Source organism: Gossypium arboreum, chromosome 9, assembly GCF_025698485.1.
Source record: "Gossypium arboreum isolate Shixiya-1 chromosome 9, ASM2569848v2, whole genome shotgun sequence".
In the NCBI taxonomy this organism is placed as follows: Eukaryota; Viridiplantae; Streptophyta; class Magnoliopsida; order Malvales; family Malvaceae; genus Gossypium; species Gossypium arboreum.
The window spans coordinates 68,746,897-68,774,423 of record NC_069078.1 but is presented as its reverse complement, the minus strand read 5'-3'; the positions used below and the strand labels follow the sequence as shown (position 1 = coordinate 68,774,423).

The window sequence follows — 27,527 nt, the reverse complement described above, 5'->3', positions numbered from 1 at the left end:
AAATATCCATGACGTTAAGGTGTGGCAATGGCGGTATGCATGTCTAGGATTGGATCCAAAGAGAGCTTGGTACCTAAGCAGTCCGATGGACTCACCACCTCTTTTCCGGTTTCCTACCTGGTGCACAGCTTCCATTCACTTTAACCTATAATGAAATTATCTTTTAAAACACTAAGTAAGTTTTTTCTGGATCAACAATATAAAATGTTTTGAACGCTTCGATGTGGCATGTCGGATCCGGTCATAACGTCTGGACCGGATTTGGGGTGCTACAAAATATTAACCTTTCAAATTTCGAAAGATCCTTCTACGGTAGAAAATTCTTTCTTTTTGTCATACTTTTAATAAATTAAGGGTAAATTAAGGAAATGATCACTTATATTTTGTTAGGTTTACGTTTTAGTCCTACAGAAAATTCTTTTGTTTTGTCGTACTTTTATAAATTAAGAAAATGATCTTGGTTAAATTTATATTTTAATCGTTAAACTTTAATTTGTTACAAACGACCACTAACATTATGGATATGAAACATTTTGGTTACTGTGTTGTTACCTGAGATTAGAAGTGTGATAGAAATCACATTTGGCTATTAAATGCTAACATGGATTCCGTTTCATTATCGCATAATTTAGATTTTTTTTTTTAAAAATTAACATTTTCTTTCTCTTTCTTTACTTTGTTTTTCTAACTCTCTTTCTCTCTCTCCTTTCACAACCCTAGTCGCTGCCATCAGAGCTTTAATCAGAGGCCACCAAAATGGAGATCTCTTTCTCATATACTATTCTCTCAATTTAAAGCTTTCGAAAATGTCTAAAAAATCCCCTAAATGACACCAAAGCTTTGAAGTTTTCTTTATTTCGATCTTTGTAACTAACCGACATCTCATCTTCAATTTCTGATATGTAACTCTTTTCACTGTCAACTAACCTTTGACCATTAGGATCGATGAACAAAGAACCCAAACCCCTTGAACCGGTCGAACCTGAAATGGTTTCTACTTCCTTTTTTTTTTTTCCTTTTTTTGAAGCTCTATTGTTTATGCAGGAGTCTCTCTCTATCTCTCTAGGTAATGGAGTGGTGATGATGAGTGGGTCTGCTGGTTTAAAGAGTGGTAGTGATAGACGGATGATGTGAGGAGGGGTGCTCAATGGTGGAGATGGCCTAAGGTAGATAGTCAGGTGAGGGAAGTGGGGGTAGTAGAGATGGTGGAAATGGTGATGATGATGGTGAATAGGAGAGACGAGAGAGGAGTGAAAATAAATCAAACTAATAAGAAAAAAAAAAGAGAGAGAAAAGAAATAAAAAATAAAGGAAAAAGATCAAAAAAATGTATTTAAATTACGTGACAAATACATGGAAGTGATGCTAGTGTTTAATGAGTGACGTGTGATTTCCATTCAATCCTACCACTAGTTAACAACACAGGAACCAAAATGTTACAAATTGATAACAATAGTGAGTGTTTCGAAATAAATTAAAATTTAACAACTAAAACGTAAACTTAACCAAACACAAATGACTTTTATGATATTTAAATTTTATAATATCTATTCTATTTAATTTCTTTATTTAAGTATGATTATTTACTTTAATTTTATTGTGTTTGTTTTATATTTTGTGGTATGTAGCAATGGATGATAATGCAACAAACAACTCATTTCATCCAATATAAAAAACATGCTAGAGAAGAAGCATAATGATAAATTTAATTCTCAATGTTTAAATATTTTGTTAATTTGACTCTTATTTTTTCTTGAGCTAAATTTGATTATTAACATTTCAAAAACAGTTAAATCATTTTTTAATGGAAATATTAACAAAAACATTAATTTTTTAATAATATTAGTGTGGCAATCTGCACAACAGTTCACATGTAGCTCATGCTAATATGACAATATTTGTCTGATATGCCACGTTGACAAAGAAATTTAAAATTTATAAAAATATTCAAAAAAAATTAAATTAAAAAAAGTTAGCATGAAGTACACAAGAGTTAGCATGTTTAAAAGTTCAATGTTTAGTCAATATTTCCTTAAAAAAAGGTAACTTGACTCTTTTTGGAAGGTTGATGATCAAATTTGACTCTTTTTAAAAGGTTGAGAAAAGCTAAAGTGACAAAATAAAAATTATTATGAGTATTATTGCTGCAATTTCTACAAAGTTTAAAAAAATAGTTAACCATCGCATGATTGAGGATTCAAAAGCAGTGTTATTTGTGAGCAATGTTATCTTCACATCCATTTGAAGGACAGGATAAAATCTCGTGGTGTCACACTTCGACCGAAGCTTTTTCCGTTAAAAGTGCTTACAAGATCTTGAAGTAAGATGAGTGGCATTCTAGTTATGAGAAATGGAAATGCGCATGGAAGCTTCCAGGTCCACAGAGAGTCCGTTTTTTTATTTGGATTGTCTTACAGCAAAGATTTCTCAATAATGCAGAAAGAGTCAAATGAGGACTAGCGATTGATCCTTCTTGCTCTATCTATGGTCATGAATCGGAAGACATTTTGCATATTCTCAGAGATTGCACAACAGCTAAAGATGTTTGGAATCAGATTATCTCAGGTAACCACTTATTGGAATTTTTCTCTAATAGTTTATATGATTAGATTCTTTCTAATGTGCAAGACAATACTATGATTCATGAGGGAAGAGTCAATTGGGCTTGCCTTTTTGGAATACTTACTCGGCACATTTGGAAAAACTGAAATTATTTTTCAAGAAAAACTTGGAGACCACGTGAGATAGTCAAAGCTTCGTACAGTTGGGTCAAACAGTTTTTTTCAGTCTCTAGTGATGAAATGATGGGTTACGATAACTTGTCCATTGATGATCGGCCTTTTGGATAGCAGATCTTCTTTAACACCGATGATGCTATACAATTGGACTAACGAAACGCAACATTTGTCGGAGTAATTCGTGATGATAATGAAGAGTTGATCTCTGGGCATAACCGATATATCGGGAAGTGCTCGATTTTTTATACCGAACTTTGGACCATTTTGGAGGGCCTCTAGTTTATCTAACGCAGAGGTCATGACAAGGTCATAATCTAATATGACAGCTTGGAGGTCATTAAAACTATCTAAGGAAGTGTTTCCATCACGTCGAACTCAGCTTTGATTAGAAGAATTCAAAACATCTTGGCACAAGGAAAACAATGGCTCTTACATTACATGCTTAGAGAGCAAAATCAAACTACGAATTGCTTAGCCAAACTAGCTTTGGTAAAAAAAAAGAAAAATTGTAAAATTTTGACCTCCTTTCTACGATAGTACTAGATCTCTTACAAACAGATAAGGCAAAGGGTTTTCTTTTCAAAATACTTCTATGTAATTAGTTAGATAATGTTTTACTTTCACAAAAAAAAAAAAAAGAAAGAAGGGAATTTGAATAGCACGATTGGTTATTTAAATTGGAATAGAACAAGAATTGAATAGTCTATTAGGTGGGAATGGAATACAATAATAACATAATATTATATTGTTTGGTTTGATAGAGTAATGATAAGGAATATACAAGGAATAGATTGCAAATGAAAATTTTACTCTTAGATAAAAATTGTTTATTTATATTATTAAAACTAATTAAATTATATTTTATAATAAAATAAAAATTAAAAATATAATTATTTGTGGAATAGTTTACTATTTAATTTTAAAAATTATATTTAAAATAATAGGTAAAATAACACAAAACATGATTAGCAATATAATAATTACTAATCTATAGAATTTTAATTTTAATATAATAGTCCCTAATACTTTTAAAATTTAAAATTTAATTCCTTTACTTAGATCAAATCCTAAAATAATACTAATGTTTGTACACACGAACCTTAAATATATCATTCCTATTATAAATTCTTGTAAATATATTACTACGTATTGAAATTTCTTGTAATTAAAAATATAATTCTTACGTAAGAATTGCTTTCATGTAATAAATGCAATTTCAGTTCACTTAGAAATATTATTACGAAATTTATATTTTCTAAATCAGCAAGTTTGGTATATTGGCCGTGAAGTATTTAACTCCCTTTGAAATTTTATCACATATTTTATTTTTATTTTTAAATTTCGAGATAAATTTTAAGATTATATATTAACTTTGATTCAATGTGTGACTTGATATATGAATTTTAATTTAATATAATTATATACATGTAACTTCGATTGTGGTTCAAATACATACATGAAACTTTAATTTTGATTCAGTCATACACATTTAAAGAAATAAATAATCAAATTTATTTTTATATTAGATAAATATAATTATATGTGTATGCAATATATAAACATAAAATAATGCTATATCAATAATTGTATTAATGATTTGTGAGAATTTGATCAAATCAAAATTTCGTGTATAAATTTGCACATTAAATTATAGTTTATGTATAGTTTTGAAATTTATCCCTTAAATTTTTAAATGCAATTTAAGGTCACATATCAAAATCTTAACTTTACTTGTGGAGTGAAAATTTGCTGAGGTGTCGGTCATTGAACGCGGCCAATTTTTTTACCCAAATATTTTTTTGAACAATTTCATTATAAGTTCTAATCATATCTTTTTTTTTTTACACAATGCCTAAAACCCATAACTCCTCCCAACCTATAAATAAGAGGATAATGTGTTTTAGTACATTTGAACCCACATCCTTCTGTATTGACAACAATACTCATACTAATCAAGTTAAAACTCAATTAATTTTTTTAAAACCCGAATTTTAAGTGCCAAACAACCTAGATAAAAGAGTGATATTGATATGGAGATATGAGGCCTAGTCTTTAGGTATTTGTAGATAGTTTTAGTGATGGGCTTATTATGGGCTTTACGAAACATATGGGTTGATCATAATTGGGTCAGTCCGAAAAGGAAGCCTTCACAAACAAATCCTTGAATATTGAAAAGAAATAATTATTTTTTTTTTAAAAAACCCTAGAAATAAAATAAGCGGCAACTATCTTATAAATTCATTTCGATTGCCATTCAATTCTCTTCTTTGGAAGGCGTGTTTTTACTCTCACCTTCTCCCACTCCTCGTAAAACCCTAGTTCTCAGACGCCACTAAAACCTTAGTCCTCTCACTCGTCTTTCATCATCCTCATAAATGGAGTTCTGGGGTAACCCATTCTTTCTTTTACTTATCTCTCTTCGATTTTATGTTTATGTTTCTTTTACTTTTTGAAGCTTTGATTTTTTTTAAAAAAAATTCTAATGAAATGATGCTAGCTTTCCCTTGGGTTTTATTTGAACTTCTCTCTTTCAATGGGAAGCTTGTTTTTGTGGCCGTGTTTGATTGGGTTTTGGTTTACTGTTGTCAACGCTAATAGCATTAGTTGCTGGTTTCATTATTTGAGATTTATCAGTATGATTTGACACATGGTAATTATTTTGTCATTGGATGGTAGCTTGTTGAAAATGATTATATGCAAATTATATTTTTCAGGATTATACTTAAGACATGGACATATTGTTTTTATTTCAAATTGGGTTAATCAAATTGGATCATCTTTTATGCTACTATTAGGTATTGAAGTTAAAGCTGGACAGCCTATTAAAACGGACCCTGGTGCCAGTCATGTCATCCATCTTTCCCAGGTTGGAAACTGTCTAACTTGATGTTGTTATCTATTGTTGTTTGTCTAAAATCATCTGCTTTGTTGCCTTATGTTTTAGGCAACACTTGGTGAGTCAAAGAACAAAGCAGAGTCGGTTCCTCTCTATGTGAATGTTAATGGGAAGAAACTCGTTCTCGGAACACTTTCCCACCAGAATTGCCCGCAATTGTGTTTTGATTTAGTATTTGAGCAAGGCTTTGAGCTCTCTCACAACTGGAAAAATGGGAGCGTCTATTTCCTTGGTTACAGAACTTTTGTCCCAGAGGAAGGATATCCTTTTATCAATAGCAATTATTTTGTTTTTCTTTTTTGTAATAACCAAACTTATTTTTTTAATGTGAATTTTGCCTGTGAAATCTTGTGCTTCCTTGACTTCTATGCTGTTTTCTGTCACCTCTGATGATGAATTTGGTGAGTAATGGAATATATCTTTTGCCTAATTGCAAATTGCTTTAATCAAGTTTTTCTCATGCATATTATTCTTATATACAGATAGTGAGGAAGAAAGTAGCGAGGATGAGGAACTTCCTGTGGCTGCTGAAAACGGTTAGTTCTCTTTGTGTACTGGAATTTAGTATCAATAATTGAAGATTCTACTAATTTGCACTTTCAACCTGCAAACATTTTCTTCCATTACAGGAAAAGCTAAGACAGATGCAAAAACGGCTAATGCTGGGAAACCTGATGCTGTAAAACAAGCTGTCAAGATAACTGAACCAAGTGATAACAAGAAAAATGAGGACGATGATGATGATAGTGATTCCGAGGATGGAAGTGGTTCTGATGATGAAGATGATTCCGAGGATGAAGATGCAGAGGTCCTTTTCTCAAAACTAAGCAAAACCATAATTTCATATTGAATGTTTTTCCTTTGTTCTGAGTGGTGTTTTGTTTGATATGACTTTAATTTTATTGTCAATGACTTCAGTTTGATAATTTTTAAGGATTTGTTTTTCTCTAGTTGAAGTAGTGATTGAGAAATTTGGATTGAATTTTTCTGTTCTTCTGGACAGATGTCTGTGGATGAAAGTTCAGATGATGAGGATGAGGAGACACCTAAGAAGGTACGTTTTGTGGGTTCTAACTGGTACTCGATTGTTCAATCTGACCTGATTCAGTTGATGTAAATTTATGTCTCTGGATTTCAAGGTTGAGTCGAGCAAAAAGAGACCGGCAGAAGCTGCAACACCTGTTTCTGCAAAGAAGGCTAAACCTGCAGCGACACCTCAGAAAACAGGTCTTTTCTCATAGTTCACATGAAACTCTGCCGTTTCATATATGTTTTTGACATGTTTTTGGCAATGGTTTACCTTGATCTGGCATCCATTTCTTTAAGATCTTATGATTTCATTATTCCTTGCTCTTGCAGATGGTAAGAAGGGTGGTCACACTGCAACCCCACACCCATCAAAGCAAGCTGGGAAAACTTCTGGAAAGAGTCCAAAGTCTGGTGGTCAATTCTCTTGTGGATCTTGTAGCAAGTACTTGCCTATAACTTTTAGAACTGCTTCCAATTTTGTTTTGAATCGGTTTGGTTTCTTAACTAACTTCCTCCATTCACCATGAACAGGTCCTTTGGTTCCGAGGGTGGTCTAGAGTCCCACAAGAAGGCCAAGCATGGTGGCAAATGAGATGATATTACATGCTCTTATGTGCATGTTTAATTTTTGAGAGATTATGCTTTTCTTAGTAAACTGGTAGTTTATTGTCTAAAAAAGGCAATTGAGTCCCCTTGCTTCTGATTGAAAGCTTATCGTTTTGGCAAATTATATATTTAGGGTGTAATGTTGCGTATCTCAAATCGTTTACTATTTTAGTCGTGTTTTTTTTTTCTGGCATTAAATTTGATGTTTATGTTTTTGGAGCCTATAGAAGTTAAAACTTTTGTATTTTTTTTTTTGGATAACGAAATGTTGAATGGCAATGCTTATTCATCATATAGTTAACCATTAACTATTTCAACTGGTAAAATGATAATAATTTCATGTGGTAATGCAAAATGTGCTATCATTTTTTGGAATGCACAGCAAGCTTTAATGCATTCATTTTACTAAATGACTATAGGATAAATATAATTGAAAGAACAAAGTAGTAGAAGAAAATCCGTATTCCAGGGCTTATATTGTATGAAGATAAATACATAATAGTAGGCGTATAAAATTGTAATATCCGCCGCAACAATAACACATGAGAAAAGTGGCAAGCTATTGTCTTTGAAATGATTAATGCAAGTTACGGGAAATTAAGCTGCACTCCAAAGAAAAGGACATACCAAAAATTGAGTTATACTAAAATTTCTGACTGAAGAGTTAGAATTTTTGCATATAGAAAAAGGTCCATCCATGAATTACAAGCATCTATTTTAGTTCCGATGGAAGACTGAGCAACAGTTATGATAGTAGTAATAGAACAATGGGTATGAACTCTTTGTACCTATTACAAACATTGCTCTGCCTGCCTGTCTGTCTGTTCTCCAAGGACTTTGTAATACTTGGGTAGAGAAAAATGGATATAAGATGATAGAAAAACCAATATACGTAAGACTTTATATCTGGGTTAAATGTTAAGTACGAACTGTCAGCTGGTTTGCCCGAGAGGTTAAGGGGGCAGACTTAAGATCTGCTGCACATAAGTGCGCGTGAGTTCGAACCTCGCAGCCAGCAAATTTTTAATTTTTATTTTATAACTTTCTTGCTTTACATATTAGAATAAAAATATAATTATGAAACGATCACTGAAATCAGCTGGTTTGCCCGAGAGGTTAAGGGGGCAGACTTAAGATCTGCTGCACATAAGTGCGCGTGAGTTCGAACCTCACAGCCAGCAATTTTAATTTTTATTTTATGACTTATTTGCTATATATTTTAGAGTGGCTCAACCAGCTAGCTGGTTTGCCCGAGAGGTTAAGGGGTCAGACTTAAGATCTGCTGCACGTAACTGCCCGTGAGTTCGAACCTCACAGCCAGCACTAATTTTGATTGGCTTGTTTGAAGGACAGGGTAATTTTTTTTCAAGGCTACAAATTTTTTCCTAATAATTGTTTCTGTTTCGATAAGTTAATACTAACTAATTCATTTTGAATTTAACTTTTTGAAAATTTTGCATGAAGGGTGGATATCGGAGAAAAAGTAGTTTGTGGCAAATTTTTATAGTTTGTACTTTTAATATTATGCAATTTTAGTATTTTGATGATTTTGAATTATAGACTTTTATTTTGAGTTCATAATTTATTGATTTGAAAGGAATTGGAAGATTTAATAAAAGTTATTTCACGACTCAAGTATTAAAATGTCAGGAAGATATCTAAAAATGATCTGAAAGTTTGATGCAAAAATTGTCGAAAAACCTAAAAAAATTTCGCTCTATGTATTCAACGGCACTTTTGTATTTTCTCCATCATATTTTTTCCCTATAAATAGACATTATTAGGTTGAGAGAGGGATATAACCATTATTGGTTTTATTTTGGTTTTGTATTTTATTTTCTTTATGGGTTTTTATCCCTCTTTTTTGGTTGAAGTTTGATTATCTAAAGTTTGTTAGATTTAATTATTTTTAATCTTGTCTTTACTCTTTAGTATTTGCATATCTTTTGGATTAATTACAATTATTCAAATTTGTTAAATATTTGGTTGGTATTTGATAGCTTAGAACGGTTGCTTTGTTAATTAGAGATTTAGTTGATTGATTGATTTCTAATAGTTATGGCGACTGCGTGATTATTTGTGTAGAGTAGGCTGTGATCTAACTTAAATAAACTCTTATTGTGTGTTTATTGGTTAGAATTGAGTCTCTTTCATTCTTAATGTTATTGATAGTTTAAATTCTTAAGCAATTGTTATAGGATTGTTTAACAATAAGGGTAGTAATTAATGATGATTGACTTGATTGTTGAGAAGGTAACAAGATATTAAGTTGCTAAGCGATTGTTGACAACTATAACCAATTAATTAAAGAACATTTAAAATTATATTTGTATCGATGATCAAATTCTTCAATCAAACAACTGCTAGAGTTTATCATATTGGTTTTCTTATATTTTATTTTACTATTTCTTTTTACTTTGTTTTAATTTTAATTTTAATTTCATATTTTATTTTTATTTTACTTGTTTATTAAAGAAATAAAATTATTATTGATATTTATGGACATGACCATACTTGTTGCTATCTACTAATTTATATTTTGAAATAGATTTTAATTTTTTATGACATCGACAACCGTAAAATATTTAAAATTTATATTTAATGTATCATTATATTAAATTATTTAACTATCATGTAATTTTACTAACTTTTACTTTCTACTATTATGACTAAATTTTTTTTTAAATAGCAACCATTTTTTAACCATTTTTTAAAATACTTTTCTACCACACTTTTTTCTAAAACCAATTTTGAAAATAACTTTTCAACCTAACCCTAACTGTAATTTTTAATCTTGTGATGAGCCCCGGATTACTTAATTTTTCCTCTCAAAAAAAATTGTCAAGTCGTTAATAACCCATATGAGAATAATACATTAGAAGCAGAAGAGCTAAATTTTACTAAAATTAAAGTGCAACTAATTTCACTAGCACAGGGACTGCTTATACAATTTGACCTAATTACTAATAAATGAAAAAACTAAATAGATTAGAAGCCCAGTAGCAGTTTTTAGGTATTAAGTGTGGCAGAGAAGAGGAGAAAGAACGAAGAAACGAAAAGTTAGAAGGGAAACACAGATTTTAATAACTACCAATGACCAAATGTTTCTTCAATCAAAAAACAAACAGGTCCTTCAATGTCTTAACACAAAACATGATTCTGGGGGTCCAACAAAAACCAAACTTGTCAGGTTAACAACTAAATATAACAAATAACGTCTAGCAAATTAAGTAGAGCCTTTGCTAATACCACTATTACTCCTTGCTTGTGGTTAGGACCCAATGCAACAGAGTTGAGGGAGTAGTAGTTGCAGCTACTTCTTGTTTTCTTCTTTAAGTTAAACCCAAAAGATACTTTAAACCACCAGTTTATTTGGCATCCAATGGACTACCTGTATACACAAATTCCATGATAAAGTTGCAATTAAAATGATTGCTCAGTCCCGAGGAGCAGGAATACCTGAACCTGCAAAACTAGATTAACATTGATAAGTATACCGATTTCCTACAGAAAAATTGTGACTTAAAAAAGAGTTTTGAGGTAGAGATGGTTTAAGGAAATTAGAACCATGAACTTTGATCATTCAGTAGCCTGGACGTGCCATGGTCAGAGTACCTGACTGTAGATTTATGCGCACACACAGTATAAATGCACAAACAAAGCTTTAATCCACATATTTTCCTAATGCTAAAGGCTAAGCTAAATATTGAAGGCAGAAAGGTAGAAGGGTTCCACAGAGGAGATCAAGGCCACTAGAAGAGCTTCAAGGGAGTTGTGTAAAAGAAAGTAAATGTATGCTGATTAGCTTAAAACCTCATTTCTCTTGGTATTTTGACTTTTCTTTCTTAATCGTCTTGTTCTAGAAACTTCGATAAAACCAAGTTAATAGAAGAGAAGATATCGAGGAAAAATATGATAAAACCGGTAAACAAAGAGAGAGGAATTAAACAAACAATTCTAGAAAGAAACTGACTGGAGAGCTGAAGACAAAAAGGGCATGTGTTTGAAACTTCTCAAAGTAAAAGCACACAATCAAGCATCATGATGACAGTTGCAAAAGGCATGGACCTAAATGGAAAAGGCAAAACAAATTTCAAATTCCATATCATAGAATTGTGAACCTGCACTACCTGCACAGTGGAAAATGTGCTTAGTAGAAAGATTTACTGAATGGTTCGTCTTAGCAGAAATATTTCTAACTTCTACTGACTACAGAGAGGGGTTGAAATATAAAAATGATGAAGGAAAAACATTGAGAGACAAACCAGGCAGGGTGATATAATCAGGATTAATGGACTTCTGGAAGTGAAGCCTACTCCTGTTGCTGATAGTTCTTATCATCATTCCGCAAATATTCATTGCTACCATTCTCGTTGTTATTATTGGCAGCGTCTTTCTCAAAATTATTTGCATTTTCCTGTTGCTCCCTTTCACGATTCCATTGCTCAATTTTAGCACGTCTCTCCTCACTGCCTTCACGGATTGGGCTATGATTCCTCTTTCCCCCAGGGCTTCTGCTCCGACCTCTCCGATGACCAGGACTTGTGCTTCTGCGTCTTCTGCTCCGGCTTTCGTGATAATTATCCCTATCATTGTACCGTCTACTATGGTCACGTGAACCATGAGGGCGCTCATCATGGCTACTACGACGCCGGTTAGGGCTTCTGCTTCGGCTATGACTTCGCCTCCTTTTTGACCTTCCAAATAACTGGCGCCTCAACTCCCTAATAAAGATTAACACAATGAAAAGTTTTAGACATACAAAACAATGACCATATAAAACTAAAGCTGATTTAGAGAAACATCCTGCCTGCTTATTCTTTTAAGGTGCATAAAATTGCAGTATCCACCACGACTGCAAGTATTCTCATCATACTGCCTACAGGTGGCCTCTCGGAAGTCCGTCACAGGTGAGAAGTCAACAATGATAGGACGGGCTGTAGAAAAGTAGCAAAAAGCTAAGGCAAATTAGTGATACAAGCATTTGTGAAGATGAACTTCCAAAATAACCAATAAATCAAAGCTAATACAAAGGACAACTTAACAACACAAGCATCTATTACATATTATGAAAATGCCAAATAATAGAAGCTCATACAAAAGGACAACTCAACAACACAAGAAACTGTTACATATTATGAAAAGAAAGAAACTAATACAAAAGGGTAAGGTAACAACACATTCATCTATTGGAATACCAAAATTACAAATGGATGGAAACTAATACCAAAGAATAATATAACATAGCCAGGACTTGACATTTTGGAAATGACACAAAGTTGAGTTGGTTCGAGGTTTGAATAATCATGTTTATGTCATAATTGTGCCATCTTAAATTTGACACAAAATAATCGTGTTTCAAAGTATGTTGACTCATCTAACTTGTACATGAACTGTTTCTACACGTTTAATTAATTGTGCTAACAGGTTAACCTACATTACTGAACACATCTAACCTGTTTAAACTCATTTATAGAGATATATTTGAAATACATAAAATAACTTATCATCCATGTTCAAATACGTTTATCATGTATATAAGGCTAAACTTTGTTGTATTTAATCATATTTAAAAGCATTATCCTATAACCTGTATATATATATATATATCATGTAATACAAAGGATAGAAGAAGCCAAACCAGCATAAAATCTTCCGCTAAGATTCTTTACTGCATTTGCAGCGTGTTCTTCCTCTCTAAACTGAACATACACATTGCCTACCTGTTCAGAAAATTAAGTTATCAAACAAATAGAATCCAAACGAAAAATTTTCCGGGAAAAAAAGATTTACCATATGGTCAGCCAAGTTATCACATATGTTCAAACTCTCAATTTGACCGTACTTGCTCAACTCCTCAAACAAATCCTCATAAAAAGCCTGCAAATTCAACATTAAAACACTAAGACTCCGGTTGCCAAGCTACTTTTAAACAATATCCTAACTAAAAATTACTCTACACCAAATCACAGAATCCAAATAGAAAAACAGTAAAACTTTGAGATTTGAAAAGCTTAAGGAGAAATACCTCAAAATGTTGTTGGATCTTGCGGGGATCGATGGGGTTACCCTGGGCGTCGACGCCCGGGGTGATCATGTCCGGCCGTTGGTACATGTTGGAGAGAAGGATAGTAGGGCTGATGCTGGGCTTGGTGTGGAGACGCGAGCAGCGATCCCCATGACGGCACGCGCCTATCTTGAAATAGAAGGGGCAGTTCACTCTGTCCTTTTCAGTCCCAAATATCGACGCCAAATGCTCCGCCATTTTTCTTCCTCTTCCAAGGATCTGTTCCCTTTTTTCTGTTCTTTTCCGTCGTGGGTTTGATTTGAAGATCAATAATATAGGTGAAAAGTGTTTTCGGTTTTTGGGTATTTGGATAATAACATTACGTTACATCCAGACTTTCAAGGCCCAGCTTTGACATCATTCAGATTTAAACAGGGCTCATATACGTACCTTTGGGCTATGGCTATGGTCACATCATTCCAAGGCTAATCATAATCCAATACCATCCTTCTGCAAATCTCCTAATTAGATTTGTTGTCGAGAAATATGATCCCTCAACTCTAACTACATAAATATTTTCAAAACAAAAACGCTTTTTCCATATAAAAACACTCAACCCCATAAGGATTCTTTGAATTTGAAGAAAAATGATACTCACATTATTATTCCATCCATTCATAAATTTATATCACCAGTAATTCACAATAATTTAACTTGAAAATTTTAATCTAAAAAAATTGAATACAAAATAATCTAAACGTACACCCATATTAACTCAAACAAAAAATATTCAAAAATTTTAAAACTTTGATTAAATCAATTATTTTTTGTTTATCTCATCAGTAACTTCTTGCATATTATTATAAGATAGTGAAACTCCAAGCTGTGGCAGGCACGAATGACACAATAGATGAGATCCTTACCATATACACATCATACATGATAAACAGCACCCAGTAGAATGGGTTTAATATGTATGCAGTTTTCGAAATCGTTCAATTTTATCTTTTAATTGCAACCAGTTTATTATTCCAAAACAAACTTTACTTTTACAACTCTAGGATTCCTCTTTCAAAATAACTTCACCAATATCCCCCACCTACTCTCACAAGCCTGGAAATGGACAAACTGGATTCTAAATTATTTCAATTTCAGCATAGTAGATAGTAGATGCTGCGGTATATATAAGGATGAATGAGGGTGACCCCATGTCTCAGAAAAATGGACCTAATATGTCCCCCGAATGATGGGGTTGCATAACCAAAAAAAAAAAAACCAAAAGGATCCCTATGTATATGTCTTTGTTATAAAATTGAAACATCAAACACCACTCCTAAAAGGCCAAAATACAAGACAGCAAGTTTGAGATGACTTCTCAGCTAAGCATTATTGTATTTCATCTTATACTTAAACACCAACCAACTACAACAAATCAATTTTAACTAAATTCTCACATTTAATCACTTCATCTTATCAGTCCTTTTCTTCATTCATTGCAATACCAGCGGGTCAAATTTTTGGTTTCTTCTGTTTTTTGAAATGAATAACTGGGAAGAAAGCTACAAGTGTTGGCTATGTGGTCCTTGGAGACGAAGTGTGGTTAAATGAGTGTCTCAAAGCCACTCTTTACAATTCTCCCCATCATAATTGACAAAAGATATATACTTTAATGCAATCTGACACATCTTGGCTGTTACACTATAATGCAATATATATATATATAATATATGGTATGGAGTACCTTGTGCTTTGCAATAATAATACCATTTTGCCTATGGGTGATACTATTCACTTACACTATAGTTGGCAAAAGTTAAGGTTGATAATACTGCAACATCAAGTGGTAAAAATATTGTAGAGAATTTTATATATCATCTGAGATATACGTGATACGTCGTGTTGCATCGCGTGTCATTATCTGATTATTTCATTAGTCATGTTAATCTTTAATAACTTAATAAATAATTTATTTATTTTTTCTAATAAAATTCCATAATATTTTTAGCTTAAAAATATATATGACCATGAAAGATTTGATGTTCTTCACTAGTTACCACCACTTTAAATCCTGTGATTTTTTCTCATCAAATTAAAATGAGACTTTACCTCATTGACACAAAAGGTTCAAAAATTCAAATACTACATCTTGTTTCTGAAAACTAATTTTATTTTCTTTTCTTTAAAATAAATTGTCAGAAAACTTAATTTGGAAGTTTCCCTAAATCTATGACCTGCAATTAAATATTGAATTACTTTCAGTTTTTGAACAATGAATTTAAAGAAGAAAAAAACAGTAATTTGCAGGCCTCACTGCACTCAATTAAAACCTTTCAACCTACTCTCTTATATTATATAAACCAATGCCAGATATATTATTGCTTTTACCTTTTGGCTAATATAAAATAAAGCCTGTTTTGTTTATATGTCTCCCTCTCTATCTCTCCCCACTTGTTAACAAAAAGCTAATGAGGCTTCTACATAAAGTAACATACATTTAGCTTCATTTTAAGTTTAATGTTCCAATATGTTGGGTTTTCTTTTTCCACTCAATGAATATAGCTAGATTCCTAACTTGAAAAATAAGTAATTAGAAATTTATTTATATATATATATATATTAGAGTAAACTGTAATATTAATTAATCACTAAATTATGAGTAGATTTTTATTTTAATCACTTAATTGAAAAGTTATAATTCAATCAATGATCTATTTAAAAGTTTTCATTTAAGTCACAGAGCTATTAAAATCGATGTTATATAACATTTTTTTGTTTGCACTGCCTACATCAGTCGTAAGTTCTTTTTCTCCTCTTCTACAGCTTAGTTTTTTTTTTTCATGAAATAATTTTAGATGTTACGAATTTGCAAACCAAAATTCAAATAACTTTCTCCGATCTTCGACACTAATTGTCAGATCAACTTAGATTTAAGGTATGTTATTCTACTCATTGATGGGTACTAATTCACTGAACCGATTGTTGAATTGTCGCTTGAAGCTCGCTAGCAGAAATTTTTTTTTAACTTAATAGCCCAATGAGTTAAATAAAAACTTTTGAATAGTTAAATGACTTAAATGAAAACTTTCAAATAGTTCAGTGACTAAATTGTAACTTTTTTAATTAAATGATCAAAACGAAAATTTATCCATAATTTAGTGGCTAATGGTGTAGTTTACCTTTTAAAAAATAAAAAGCAATAAAAATCGACAATACATATTAGTCGTATATAAAATATATGTTTTATTACGAAGTTGGGAGATATTATATTAAAATGATTATAATAAATAGAGATATCAATTGTTACAATAAACCGAGGAAATTTTGCTTTGAAAATATTTTATTAAAAGATTATAATAAATAGGTATGTCAATGTTTTATTATAAAATTTTGTATTAACAAATAAATTAATTTATGAAAAATAATTATAATCAATATAAACAAAAAAATTACATTAAGTATATTATATTATATGACATTAAGTATAGGTTTGGATTGATAACAAAGCTAATTGCTATTGTTAAGTGATATTATGATTTTTTTCTTTTACTGTTATTCAATTATACAGTTAATTATATTCAATCAATAAAAAATTACATGTCAACTGAATATTTAAAGTTGTTTTAAAAAAAATTCCATGTTATTACTTTGCCAACAACTAACGGTGTTATAAACATTATACCAAATTAAAGTAATGGATTAAATCTTATATTTCAGCAAAATAGAGGGACTAAAACCAGAAATACTTTAATTCAGAAATCATAATTCATCCCACAAGCTGCAAATGATTGGGACAAGACATGAAAGGTAAGAATGAACCTGTCTCTTGTAAACTTACCTAGTAATAAAGTGTCTGAAAATTACAGATCTAGAAATGATTTTGGACAATATTAATATCTGGAAAACATAGAAAAGCTTAACCTGATATTACGATGGGTTACCAGATTATATAATTTATTCTAAATAATCTATTCTAAGAGAAAGGAGAAAACGTAGGCCAATGCTTAAAGTCTAAGACAAATTATGTATGGCATCATGTTACTTTTGCATAAAGTTTTTTTTTTTTTCTGTACTTTGATATATATAGCTGTATTTGCATGAATGGGATCAATGATTTCAGGATCTGTAAATAGTTTACCAGTTGCATTAATGATGCAAAAATTAGAAAAATCCAGGGAATGTATGCATGCACAAAACAAAGGTTGGTGAGTGAAATCAAGGCTTGGTCGACTAATGAGAAAGTTGATAATTCTAGTTTTTTTATTCTATGAATGATGCAGCAATTATTGCCACAGTTTTGATCTTGGAAAGCAATCTAATTATTTTAAAATATTCTTATATCAAATACAAAATTATTAAAAAGCATGCAAATACTTGAATTTGATAAATTAACTGTGATTACAAGTTCACCCTACTATTTATCACTTTATTCCCTTGAAAAAAGAAAAAGCTTCAGTAAAACTAACAAATGGAAACTCAAAAATAAAGAAAACCAAAAGAGAAGAAAAAAATCTCACAATTACATGCAAATTGTCCAAAGCAAACTATCTCAAGGCCCTGACTCTGTATAAATATATATTGGCAATAACACCACTTTTTTTTTTTTTTGTTCTTTTCTGGTGAATTCTCCATTTAACAGCAATGATCTTTGAGGGAGACATGGCAACGGACCGACCGATGACGCCTTTTTTTTTTTTTTTGGTACTGAATATATTGAATGAACTATTTCTGTTTAACTAAAAATAAGTGATGGGACTGATATTTGCAGTCAAATGGTAGCAGCAGCAGACAAGTTTGTATCTCACTTTGCTTACTTAAATGATGGTGCCAACATATCCAATTCCTGTGATAAAGAAGGTAATGGTTTGCAGGAAGAGGTATACGAAGTAGTTATTCTTCCCGTGGACGAAATCGTAGCATCCGCATAGGAAAAGGAATGCTGCGAATCCAAGCTCCAACGTATTCAGCCTGTTGATTCAACATGATTACACACACACTGTTGGATTCTTTTTGTGTCAATTTTTATTAAAGAGTGATATTGATGATGATTTTTTATGTTGTTTACCTATCAGTGAATTTGAATTTCAACTTCCTTGGTGCTTTGGCATTGTTCTTGTTCTTAGCAGCATCGGCTGCTTTCTTTACAGCATCACCGAGTTTCTCGGTCACGACCCATTCATTGGCTCTCCCTGCCTCTAGGAGACCGATAAACGTTGCCTTTGTCCGGTGCAACGACATCACGTTCTCGAACAGGATCCAGTAAAACAATAGGTGGATTGATCTGCAAGAAACCACGCAAAAATTTTAGTTTTTGCCAATTGCAATAAACAGGCAGGGGAACAAAGTATGCTACCATTGTCATACCTTGGAGTTCCTACAGAGTTTAGAATGGTAATGACTGACGGAATATAAACAGCTCCCCAAATAGGAACCCAAACTTCGGGGATCAAAATCGTGAGCGGAAGAACAACGCAGTAAAAGCAAAAGGTGACCATATGAGCAATGATCTTCCGGACGAAGAAGAAGCTGTAAATTACATATACTTTCTTCCAGAATTTCACTTTCTGTAACACGTATTTCGAAACAAATCGATCAAAATTATCAAGATGTAAAAGGAGAAGTGAATTTGTAGCATGATTTACTGCAGAAGTTCTAACCTTGTTTTGAATGATTTCCCACACCATTTTCCTGAAGAGATTAGCAGGGCCACAAGACCATCGATGCTGCTGGAATCGAAATGCCTTGAAAGTACTAGGAAGTTCACTTTTCACCTGAAGGTCACCCAGGTAAACGAATTTCCATCCCCGGAGACTCGCTCGGACCGCCAGGTCCATGTCCTCCACGGTGGTCCGATCCTTCCACCCACCTGCCTCATTAATGGCCGCAATTCTCCATATACCAGCCGTCCCTGCATACATTTTTTTATGTGATTCATTACACTCGTTTATGAATAAATAAAATATTGGTATGAATTTTCAACTGAAGCACCTTTCATTATTTATTACCAAAATCCTACTTAGTAACGACATCTTAACCGACACTAATTCTGAGTTTGTCCAAGTCAGTGCTGCATATATTTTCTTAGTTTGCACTCACTTTCAAACACCAACTACACCTCTCTTTTTTTAATACATGGCAAAGTCACTATCAGTAGATAGACCAAATTAATGCATCATATATATATATATATACCATTAAAACCAAAGAAAGCATGTGTTGCTGATCCAACTTCCTGTTCCACTGTGAAATGGTAATCCAATGACATCTCTTGCATTCTTGTTAACAAACATTCGTCAGCATTCACTGCAAAAACAATGTAACCATCGATGAATATCATGGAATTGAATTTAAATGTCTTAAAAATTATTAGATTTGTAATTAACATAATTGGCATACAAACTTAATGCATAATGTGGGGTACAAACAAAATATAAAGCCGTCTAGACTTTTTTTGTCCTCTTTTGGCTCATATGATAATGTGACAACACGAGGGGAGCATACAAAATCTATGCATCTGACTCTCATATTTTATAATAATTTTATTAATTCCTTTGCATCCAAACCCATAAACAAAAAACAATTACTACTATTTTTTTAATTTCAAAGAGAAAATGGAAAATATCTGACTTTAAAAAAATATCCAAGTGTCGGCAAAATGGAGTAAGGTCCACCGCATATGGATATAGTACTGCCCGCATCTTAGACTTTACTCTGGGACCCAATTTTTTACTTGAAAAAGTTAAAAAGGCACGTGGAAAGTGGAGTGGCTGTTATTTGGTTCTAAATGACAATTTTAACCTCCAGGCCACTAGGGGACCTTTGCTCTTGACCACGTGACCCGTACAATCTGGTTCGTTGATCAAAAGAGCAAAATCCCACCGTTTTTTGTTCTTTGTTATTTGAAAATGACGAAACAACCCTCGCAAGTCACATGCTATTGAAAATTAAAAGAAATGTACCTTTTAACTCTCTGTTTTCTCCCCACAAATGAAAATTAATAATCTCTAACCAATACAAAAACGGAATTGTGAAATTGATAATTACTAAACTAACTAAATATTTATATGCTTACTAGTACTACCATTAATATAATTGATTAGGTGTTATGATACTATTTCATATTCTCAAAGATGGGTCCCATGAACAATGATGAAGAAAGGGTGGCTTAGGGCAAAGAGGGTCCACACCCCCGTGATTGGTGGGTTCTTCTTGTGGACCCATCCCTTTAGCCAGCCTCCCATGCAGTCTGCAACCAATTCCGCCGACAAAAAACCAAAAACCCAATTGCAAAGATAAAAAAGACCTAAACAAAACAACCAAGACAATATGCCCACCGACAGTCTGAGAAATTTAAGCACAAAAGCTAATCCAAAATTATAAATGGTAATTAAATTTAATGTATTAATTTTGGTTGTCTTCTGTTATTAGGCGGTTATGGATATGGTTGTGTTACGGTTTAGAGTTTGTACTTACCAAATCTCCACCGGGCTTGAACCAGAGCAATGTCAGGGTTGTTGACCAGAAACGGGATGCTGCGTCTAAGGAAATCGGGTTCAGGCCTGAAATCAGCATCGAAAATGGCCACGTATTCGCAGTGTTTAACGTAGCTTCGTTTTAACCCTTCTTTCAAAGCTCCGGCTTTGTAACCCGTTCTATTTTCCCTGATTTGGTACGTTATGTTGATGCCTTTGCTCGCCCATCTTTGGCACTCTTGCTCTACCATCAACTGCAATCATAGGGGGGAGGGGTAATTATGGCGATTCAATTGCATTATCATTTTGGGCGAGGAAATTAAGGACACAAAAATGGCATCGGGAACTGTTTTAAAAGTGATTGGTTTTGACTTTAGGTAAGATATTGGTTTTTACCTTGATTGCAGGGTCAGTTGAATCATCAAGTACTTGGATCACGAGACGATCCGACGGCCATGAAAGTCCACAAGCTGCTCCAATGGAGATCTTGTAAACCTGTTCTAATACCCAACGTCAACAACAAAAATCCCAGAAATGAAAAACACCAAAAATGAACAACAGAGGAGAAAAAACAGACTTCTTTTTCGTTGAACATTGGGATTTGGATTAAAACGACGGGGAAATTAGAGCTACCGAGTTCCACATCATCTTGAATGAGCTCAAAATTGTAACGCTTCTCTGGTTTTTTCCAGAAAAGCTTAACCAGGATAATGACTATGCCCATGTAAACCCGCTCCATGAAGAGCATGAGGGACATGGCTAAGCAAATGTAGACGCCCAGTTGCAGCAAGGGAACTATCAATGGCGTTTTGATTAGCTCCCAAATCAAACCCAGTTGGCCCGTGATGTCATCTCTCGACACTTGAAACGACTCCGGGATCAGCAGCTTCGGTGAAATTTGAGCCATCGCCTCCCTCTCTCCCACTCACTAGTAGAACAAAAAAAAGAGAAACCAAGAAAACGGGTGTCGGCAATGGCGTTTTTTTTCTCTTTTTTTATAACATGGAAAACTAAGAGACCCTAATCAAATTTGCCACTGCTCTCCTCTTTACTCTCTCGCAAAACATGTGCCACCCAATGTAGCTTCCGTTTTGTTTGAAACAAAAAAGGAGAGAGAGGCTGGCTCTGTGAGGAAGAAAACCGGGCAATAGATGGATAGGTAGATAATGGGAGAGAGAAATAGAAAGAGTGATTTTATAGTCACATTTGGTCCTTTTTTTTGGACTCTTAATTTTTACTCTCTTCCCCCTATTAATTTTCTTTTGGAGTTACATACATTTTTTTTTAGGGGGATCACCATAAAAGTTCAGTACATTAACTGTTCCAACTAGACGAGTGAATGGAGACCTTTATTAGTTCAGACAACCTAACAACTTTGTAAAACCAAGTTTTAATTCTCTGTACTTATTCCTACGTCTGAATTTTATCTACTTCCAATTCCAAAAATTTCTGAAATTTAAAGAAGTCCAAAGAGTGTAGGGACTAAGGACAAAATTAGACCATAGCAATATCTAAAAATTCATTACAAGCTAAAAAAAGCATGGTGTTGATGACTATTGAGAGGACATTTTTGGCATACTGAGTTACTGAAATAACCTTCCAAGAATGTGAACACACTGTTCACTTTTTAAACATATGATGTGGCATTTAGTAATTGAGTGGGGTGGCAGAAGCCAAAAACATTAAACACTTTCACCTTGGGAAATTGGCATTAACTGCCTTGACCTAAAAGTTAAAAAACCAAAAAGTACCAATAAGAGAAGGTTGGAGGAGGAAGGTTTAAACTCCCTCTTCAGGCAAGATTATTAGTTAAATACCTGGATTTGTTTGTTTCCCCCTTTCCCTCTTTTGGAATCTTGATTTTACTTCCTCTATCATTGCTAATCTTTACAATTTCATCCTTCTATTTTAATTTCACATAGTTTTATAACTAAATTATTTCAAATTGAGTAGACTTAAGGGACTAAAAACCATAATTAGACCTAATCAAATTGTTCCTTATCACCCATTTTTAACGAGTCACCATCCCCAAAATCATTCTCCAGTTTTCACTTTTTTTTGTTATGATTGGAAAGAGATTTAATTTTTTTTCCTTAGTGCTTTAAAAAGAAGAAATCATAACATAAATATTATATAAATTAAGAGGTTGCCAAATAGAATCATCTTTAATTAGTTACTTACTAAGTATATGGTATGATTTTACTCATTATAAATGCTATTTTAGAATAAGACGTAAAACATTTACTTCATGAGGCAAATATTAACTTATTTACTTAAACCAATTCTTACCTTCTCACTTACCCTTTCAGTGGATTATTATTATTATTAGGCAATCATGGTTGAATCAAATCTTTTTTGCCTCGTATATTTCATAAAATCTCATTTGGGACCCAAATTCTATATATATGCCTGTCTGTACCTTCTATTTCTTATGAATGAATTTTAACAATTTTGATCCATTCTTATTCACTTTAATCCACCTTCATTAAACTAAAATGAATAAAATTATAGTAGTTGTGCTTGAGATGAATAGTATGATTGTAATTCAATTGATTCAAGTTGAGTTAGTTGAGTTCCACCATCCAGCCGTGTTACAAGCTATTAAAGAAATTATTCAACATCCTTAGATGATTAAGGTGACACATGTATTCAAAGAGAGTAACCAAATAGCTAATGAACTGACAATAATGACATTTTCAAAGTATTTGGGCATGTATAGCTATATGCAACTCTCGAATGAAAGTTTTCAAAAACTATATGATGATTATTTTGAAATAACTTGGCCCCACTTAATCTAGTTATGATTTTATCCTTATTAATGATTAAGAATAATCTAATAAAATATAATTAAGGTAATTTATAACCGAATAATAAAATTTTACGTCTAATCAAATGAAATAGTATAACATAATCAATAATATACTGAATAAATTTACCCTCCAATAGTCTATTATCAAAAAGAATTTTATCTCCTGAAAACCAAATTCCCTTCTGAGGTTTTGAAGTACCATGAATGAATGCTTATTCTGCCTCTAAAAGAAGTACATTGTCTTCAAGAAAGCTTAAAAGGCTATGATTTCATGTTATATTGATTAAATTAAGGAAATTAATATCAATGCCCAAAACTTGAAAAACAACAAAGTTTTAAGATAATAGCAAGATTTTATAAATTTGGTGTTTATTTTTTCCTTGAGTATATATATAAAAAATAACAGCAAGATATAAAAATATTATCTTAAAAAATTGTTTATAATTTGGGCATAAGAGCGTATAGAGTAGAATAAGTTGGAGTATGTGTATCAAGTGTCTTGGAACATTTTTGATATCTTTATTTATAGAAAATTTATTTAAAAGTTGCAATTCTTATTTATTTTCAATTTTTTTATCAAATTGTGTTTTCATTAAACTCAAATTTTGAGATTGAATAAATTATGATTTGCAGTATTTTATAACTTTAATTTTTCTTTTGAAAAATAGAAACTTTAAACGAGTTTGATATAAATTGTATTTTATATTTTGTATTTTTGTTTCTTAAAAGTATCTGTTTTATATTCAGAGAGAAGATCAAACCTTTAAACACTAATTAAAATAGGAGAAACCTTTTATTATCTCACTTAACTCTTGTGGTTGTATTTTATATATTTATTACAAAATAATTATTTAAGACACCGCATTCAATTGTCATTAATGGGACATCCAAGTGTGAAGTGCCTTTAGTGTAAAATCTTCCAAAGGTTGTTTTCATTTAAAACATATAAAATCGAAATATTATGTACAAGTGTGTGAATATTTCACACAATAACCTTTTGGAATTGATTGTTTAACACTTAAAATTTATTCTTTTCTTTAAAATTGTGAAAACACTAAACTTTCATTCACTTTATTAAAATATCAATTAACATTCATTCTTTAAATATATTTTAAAAAACATTTTACCAAAAAAAATCAAATGTATTAATCTGACATTTATAGAATATAGTATAAAATATGATTAGATTTGTTACCATCCGATTTTAAAACTTTTAATCCCAAATTTGAATTTAGCCCAACATGACTTAACTTGATGCCCCATTTTATTTATTAATAAAATATTAAATTATATTTTATATTAATATTTACATATTCTTATAATTAATTTAAATATAAAAATATCTTTATTATTTAAATTGAATTTCAGCTTAGTCAAATCGAAATAAAAAAAAAACTCAATTTAGACTAAGTTAAGTCAAGTTAGCCACTTAACCCGTTAAGAGACATAGATACATCCAACTATTACATAAAATTGCATAAATGAGTTCAACTCTATGAGAAAAAAAATTTAATTCAACTTTAAATCAATTTGATTTTTTTACTCAACTATGCTGATTGATTTATAAGTGGAGTGACAAAAAAATTGTTTTTAAATTTTTAGTTGATACTGATCTCGAATTTGATCTCTAGACAATTCTTACCTCTACTCTTAGGATTATCTTATTGTAAAGAAGAAAAGAAAGATGAAAATGATCATTGGATGCATTTTTTTATCAAATAAATTATTTCATAAAGAAACGGGGAATTGCAACAAAATAGGAATAAAATCCCATATAAATAGAGGCCAACGAAGACACAGATGCAACCACACAAGACGGAGAAAGTTTGAGGACCTCGGACCCGCACAAGACAATCCTGAAAGGCTAATAAAACCTATCACTTTATGAAGGAGAAAGCACGCATCCATTGCTTGAATTAAGCTTTCTTGTCAATCAATGGGAGCAAAGAGAGACCTCGAGACAATACTTTGGCATTCTTAGCCATTAAGGTGAACAAAATATTGGTGCAATGAATCCCTATTCAAATCCCTTGTCGTCCTGGTAGTGGAAACATCTATGAACCTAAAAGCTAAAACAACAACTGTAGTAGACAACCAACAAAAATGAGTCCCCATGAACTTGTGCAATAAAGTTTCACCAAGTGCTTGAAAAACCATGAGTCACTTCCATGTAGGACCAGGTCAAAATTGAACCTATTGTTTTTTAAATTAAGCTAGATCAGTCGATTAGAGTGACAATCAATTAAGATATAGATTCAAAGAAAGAGTTAAATTAATTTATTTGTAAATAAATATGAACTAATTAAACTAAATTATCAGTTGAACCAATTTTTCTAATTTTTATTTTTCATAAAATTCTATAATTTAATTAATCAAGAAACAATAACTTGACCGATTTAATAATGAATCTGATAACCTTAGTAGTACTCATGGCCAAAACTTATTAATCCGAAAGATCATTGGATGTGGTATTAGACCCATATAAAAATGATAGGAAAATTAGTCTAACAGGCTTCTTGCCTTGATTACGTGACTGTTGTGCAGTGTCCAAAATGATGCAGTTTCCCATCATATATATATATATATGAAAGCATATGAGTGGGTTAATTTACGCTTTCGTACACAATTTCTCCGCACATAATGCCACCCAACCTGGTGGTATAAGTTCCATCAATTTCCAAACCTAATTTAAGAGACAAGCTTTAGTTTTATTCTATATTCTATACACATATATGGCTAAATTATTTGATACATTATCAATAGAGATTTAGACTCCACAAGTAAAATTAGAGGTTGACAAGTGTTTTATAAAATATAATAAAATATTTTAAAATAAATATTTATAAAAAATAAACATATAACAATTTTTAGTACTATTTGTGAAATAAAAATAATATATTATCAATGTACCAAAGAGTGGCCATATCTATTTGCCCAACCCTCTATATAAATTGTCTTCTTCATCACTTTCTATTGCGCTAATTTGCAAGGGTATCAAATTGACGGCAAAATAGTATGCTGAGTATTGACCATTCCAAAATTAAAGGTATACTTAACACACACATTCACCTAAACCGTGGGCTATGCTTATTTTCTTAAACGTTGTTATCATGTTATCAAAATCTGTCTCCAACATAAGTGCATGAATTTGTGCTTGTAGAGTTTGTTTACACATCAAATCCAAATCATACTATATTTTATTTCCAATGACCCAATAAAAATTTCAATTAATTCCAAAAATTTTGTTCCACTATTTTGAGTAGGAGATTTATATTCTATAAATCGAAGTGCAAAATTTGGGAGGTTAAGTGTGATCGTCCCATCATGTACAAAAACTAGTTTTGAGATGTATGTGCTTATATTATATTTTAATTTAGACGAAACCTTTTTAATATAAGAGTGAAGTCAGAATTTGTTAAAATTTGAACCTTCAAGCCAATTGAAAAATGAAAAAGATGGGTAAAGAAGAGGAATTGGATGGCGCAGGTGTTGAGTCTAGAGCGGTGTGAGACAAGGTTTGTCTCCTCTCCTCTCACCAAAATATATTAACAATATGAAAAGAAAAGAAGAAAAAAGAAGGATAAGGCTCTCACTTTACTCAATTTCTGCATTAACTTTGACTAGTGTTTCTCTTTTCTGAAGTCCAAAATGTACAACCATGTGAAGCTACAATAATTCCGGACTTGTGCATCAAAATTAAGAAACTAATTATTATTAATGATTCCTATTAGGTTTTATTTATTTATTTATTTATTTAAAATAACTCAATTAATATATATTTCAAAAATACGTTGAAAACATTTGTTGAGCCCTTACTAATTTGATGTTTATAAAATTGTTGCCAATCAATCATGTGGATCATTAATGACATGAAAGTAAGGGTGATGGAGTAATGCCTAATCCTCGTGAATTAACTGCTTTAATTAAGCCAATACCATGGTCCTTGACATAAGGCTCATTATGTTTGTCTTTT

At 32.0% G+C, this 27,527-nt stretch overlaps 3 protein-coding genes and 2 non-coding genes across 6 annotated transcripts; 3 read left to right on the top strand and 2 right to left on the bottom strand.

The window, feature by feature from the left end:
* Nucleotides 1-4,965: 4,965 nt before the first annotated feature.
* On the top strand, nt 4,966-7,467 carry LOC108454380 (histone deacetylase HDT1-like). The gene is made up of 10 exons (XM_017752824.2): nt 4,966-5,126; nt 5,534-5,604; nt 5,683-5,894; nt 6,019-6,035; nt 6,117-6,170; nt 6,264-6,442; nt 6,638-6,688; nt 6,774-6,861; nt 6,994-7,105; nt 7,195-7,467. The coding sequence occupies exons 1-10, from the start codon at nt 5,114-5,116 to the stop codon at nt 7,253-7,255; spliced, it is 858 nt and encodes a 285-aa protein (XP_017608313.1). The 5' UTR covers nt 4,966-5,113; the 3' UTR covers nt 7,256-7,467.
* Nucleotides 7,468-8,204: 737 nt separating this feature from the next.
* On the top strand, nt 8,205-8,287 carry TRNAL-UAA (transfer RNA leucine (anticodon UAA)). The gene has a single exon. It is a non-coding gene; the product is annotated as a tRNA-Leu (tRNA).
* Nucleotides 8,288-8,367: 80 nt separating this feature from the next.
* TRNAL-UAA (transfer RNA leucine (anticodon UAA)) lies at nt 8,368-8,450 on the top strand. Its single transcript has one exon. It is a non-coding gene; the product is annotated as a tRNA-Leu (tRNA).
* Nucleotides 8,451-10,347: 1,897 nt separating this feature from the next.
* On the bottom strand, nt 10,348-14,427 carry LOC108457174 (splicing factor U2af small subunit B-like). Of its 2 annotated transcripts, none has more exons than XM_017756075.2 (6): nt 13,298-14,427; nt 13,063-13,149; nt 12,911-12,992; nt 12,080-12,206; nt 11,535-11,993; nt 10,348-10,734 (listed from the first exon to the last, which is right to left on the bottom strand). In XM_017756075.2, the coding sequence occupies exons 1-5, from the start codon at nt 13,532-13,534 to the stop codon at nt 11,582-11,584; spliced, it is 945 nt and encodes a 314-aa protein (XP_017611564.1). In that variant the 5' UTR covers nt 13,535-14,427; the 3' UTR covers nt 10,348-10,734; nt 11,535-11,581. The 2 variants fall into 2 exon arrangements, with proteins under 2 accessions (XP_017611564.1, XP_017611562.1); XM_017756073.2 differs by having other exon boundaries at nt 10,348-10,660.
* Nucleotides 14,428-17,625: 3,198 nt separating this feature from the next.
* On the bottom strand, nt 17,626-22,065 carry LOC108457166 (glucomannan 4-beta-mannosyltransferase 2-like). Its single transcript, XM_017756062.2, has 8 exons — nt 21,323-22,065; nt 21,142-21,240; nt 20,747-20,999; nt 19,466-19,576; nt 18,931-19,181; nt 18,638-18,837; nt 18,339-18,554; nt 17,626-18,241 (listed from the first exon to the last, which is right to left on the bottom strand). The coding sequence occupies exons 1-8, from the start codon at nt 21,650-21,652 to the stop codon at nt 18,088-18,090; spliced, it is 1,614 nt and encodes a 537-aa protein (XP_017611551.1). The 5' UTR covers nt 21,653-22,065; the 3' UTR covers nt 17,626-18,087.
* Nucleotides 22,066-27,527: the final 5,462 nt, after the last annotated feature.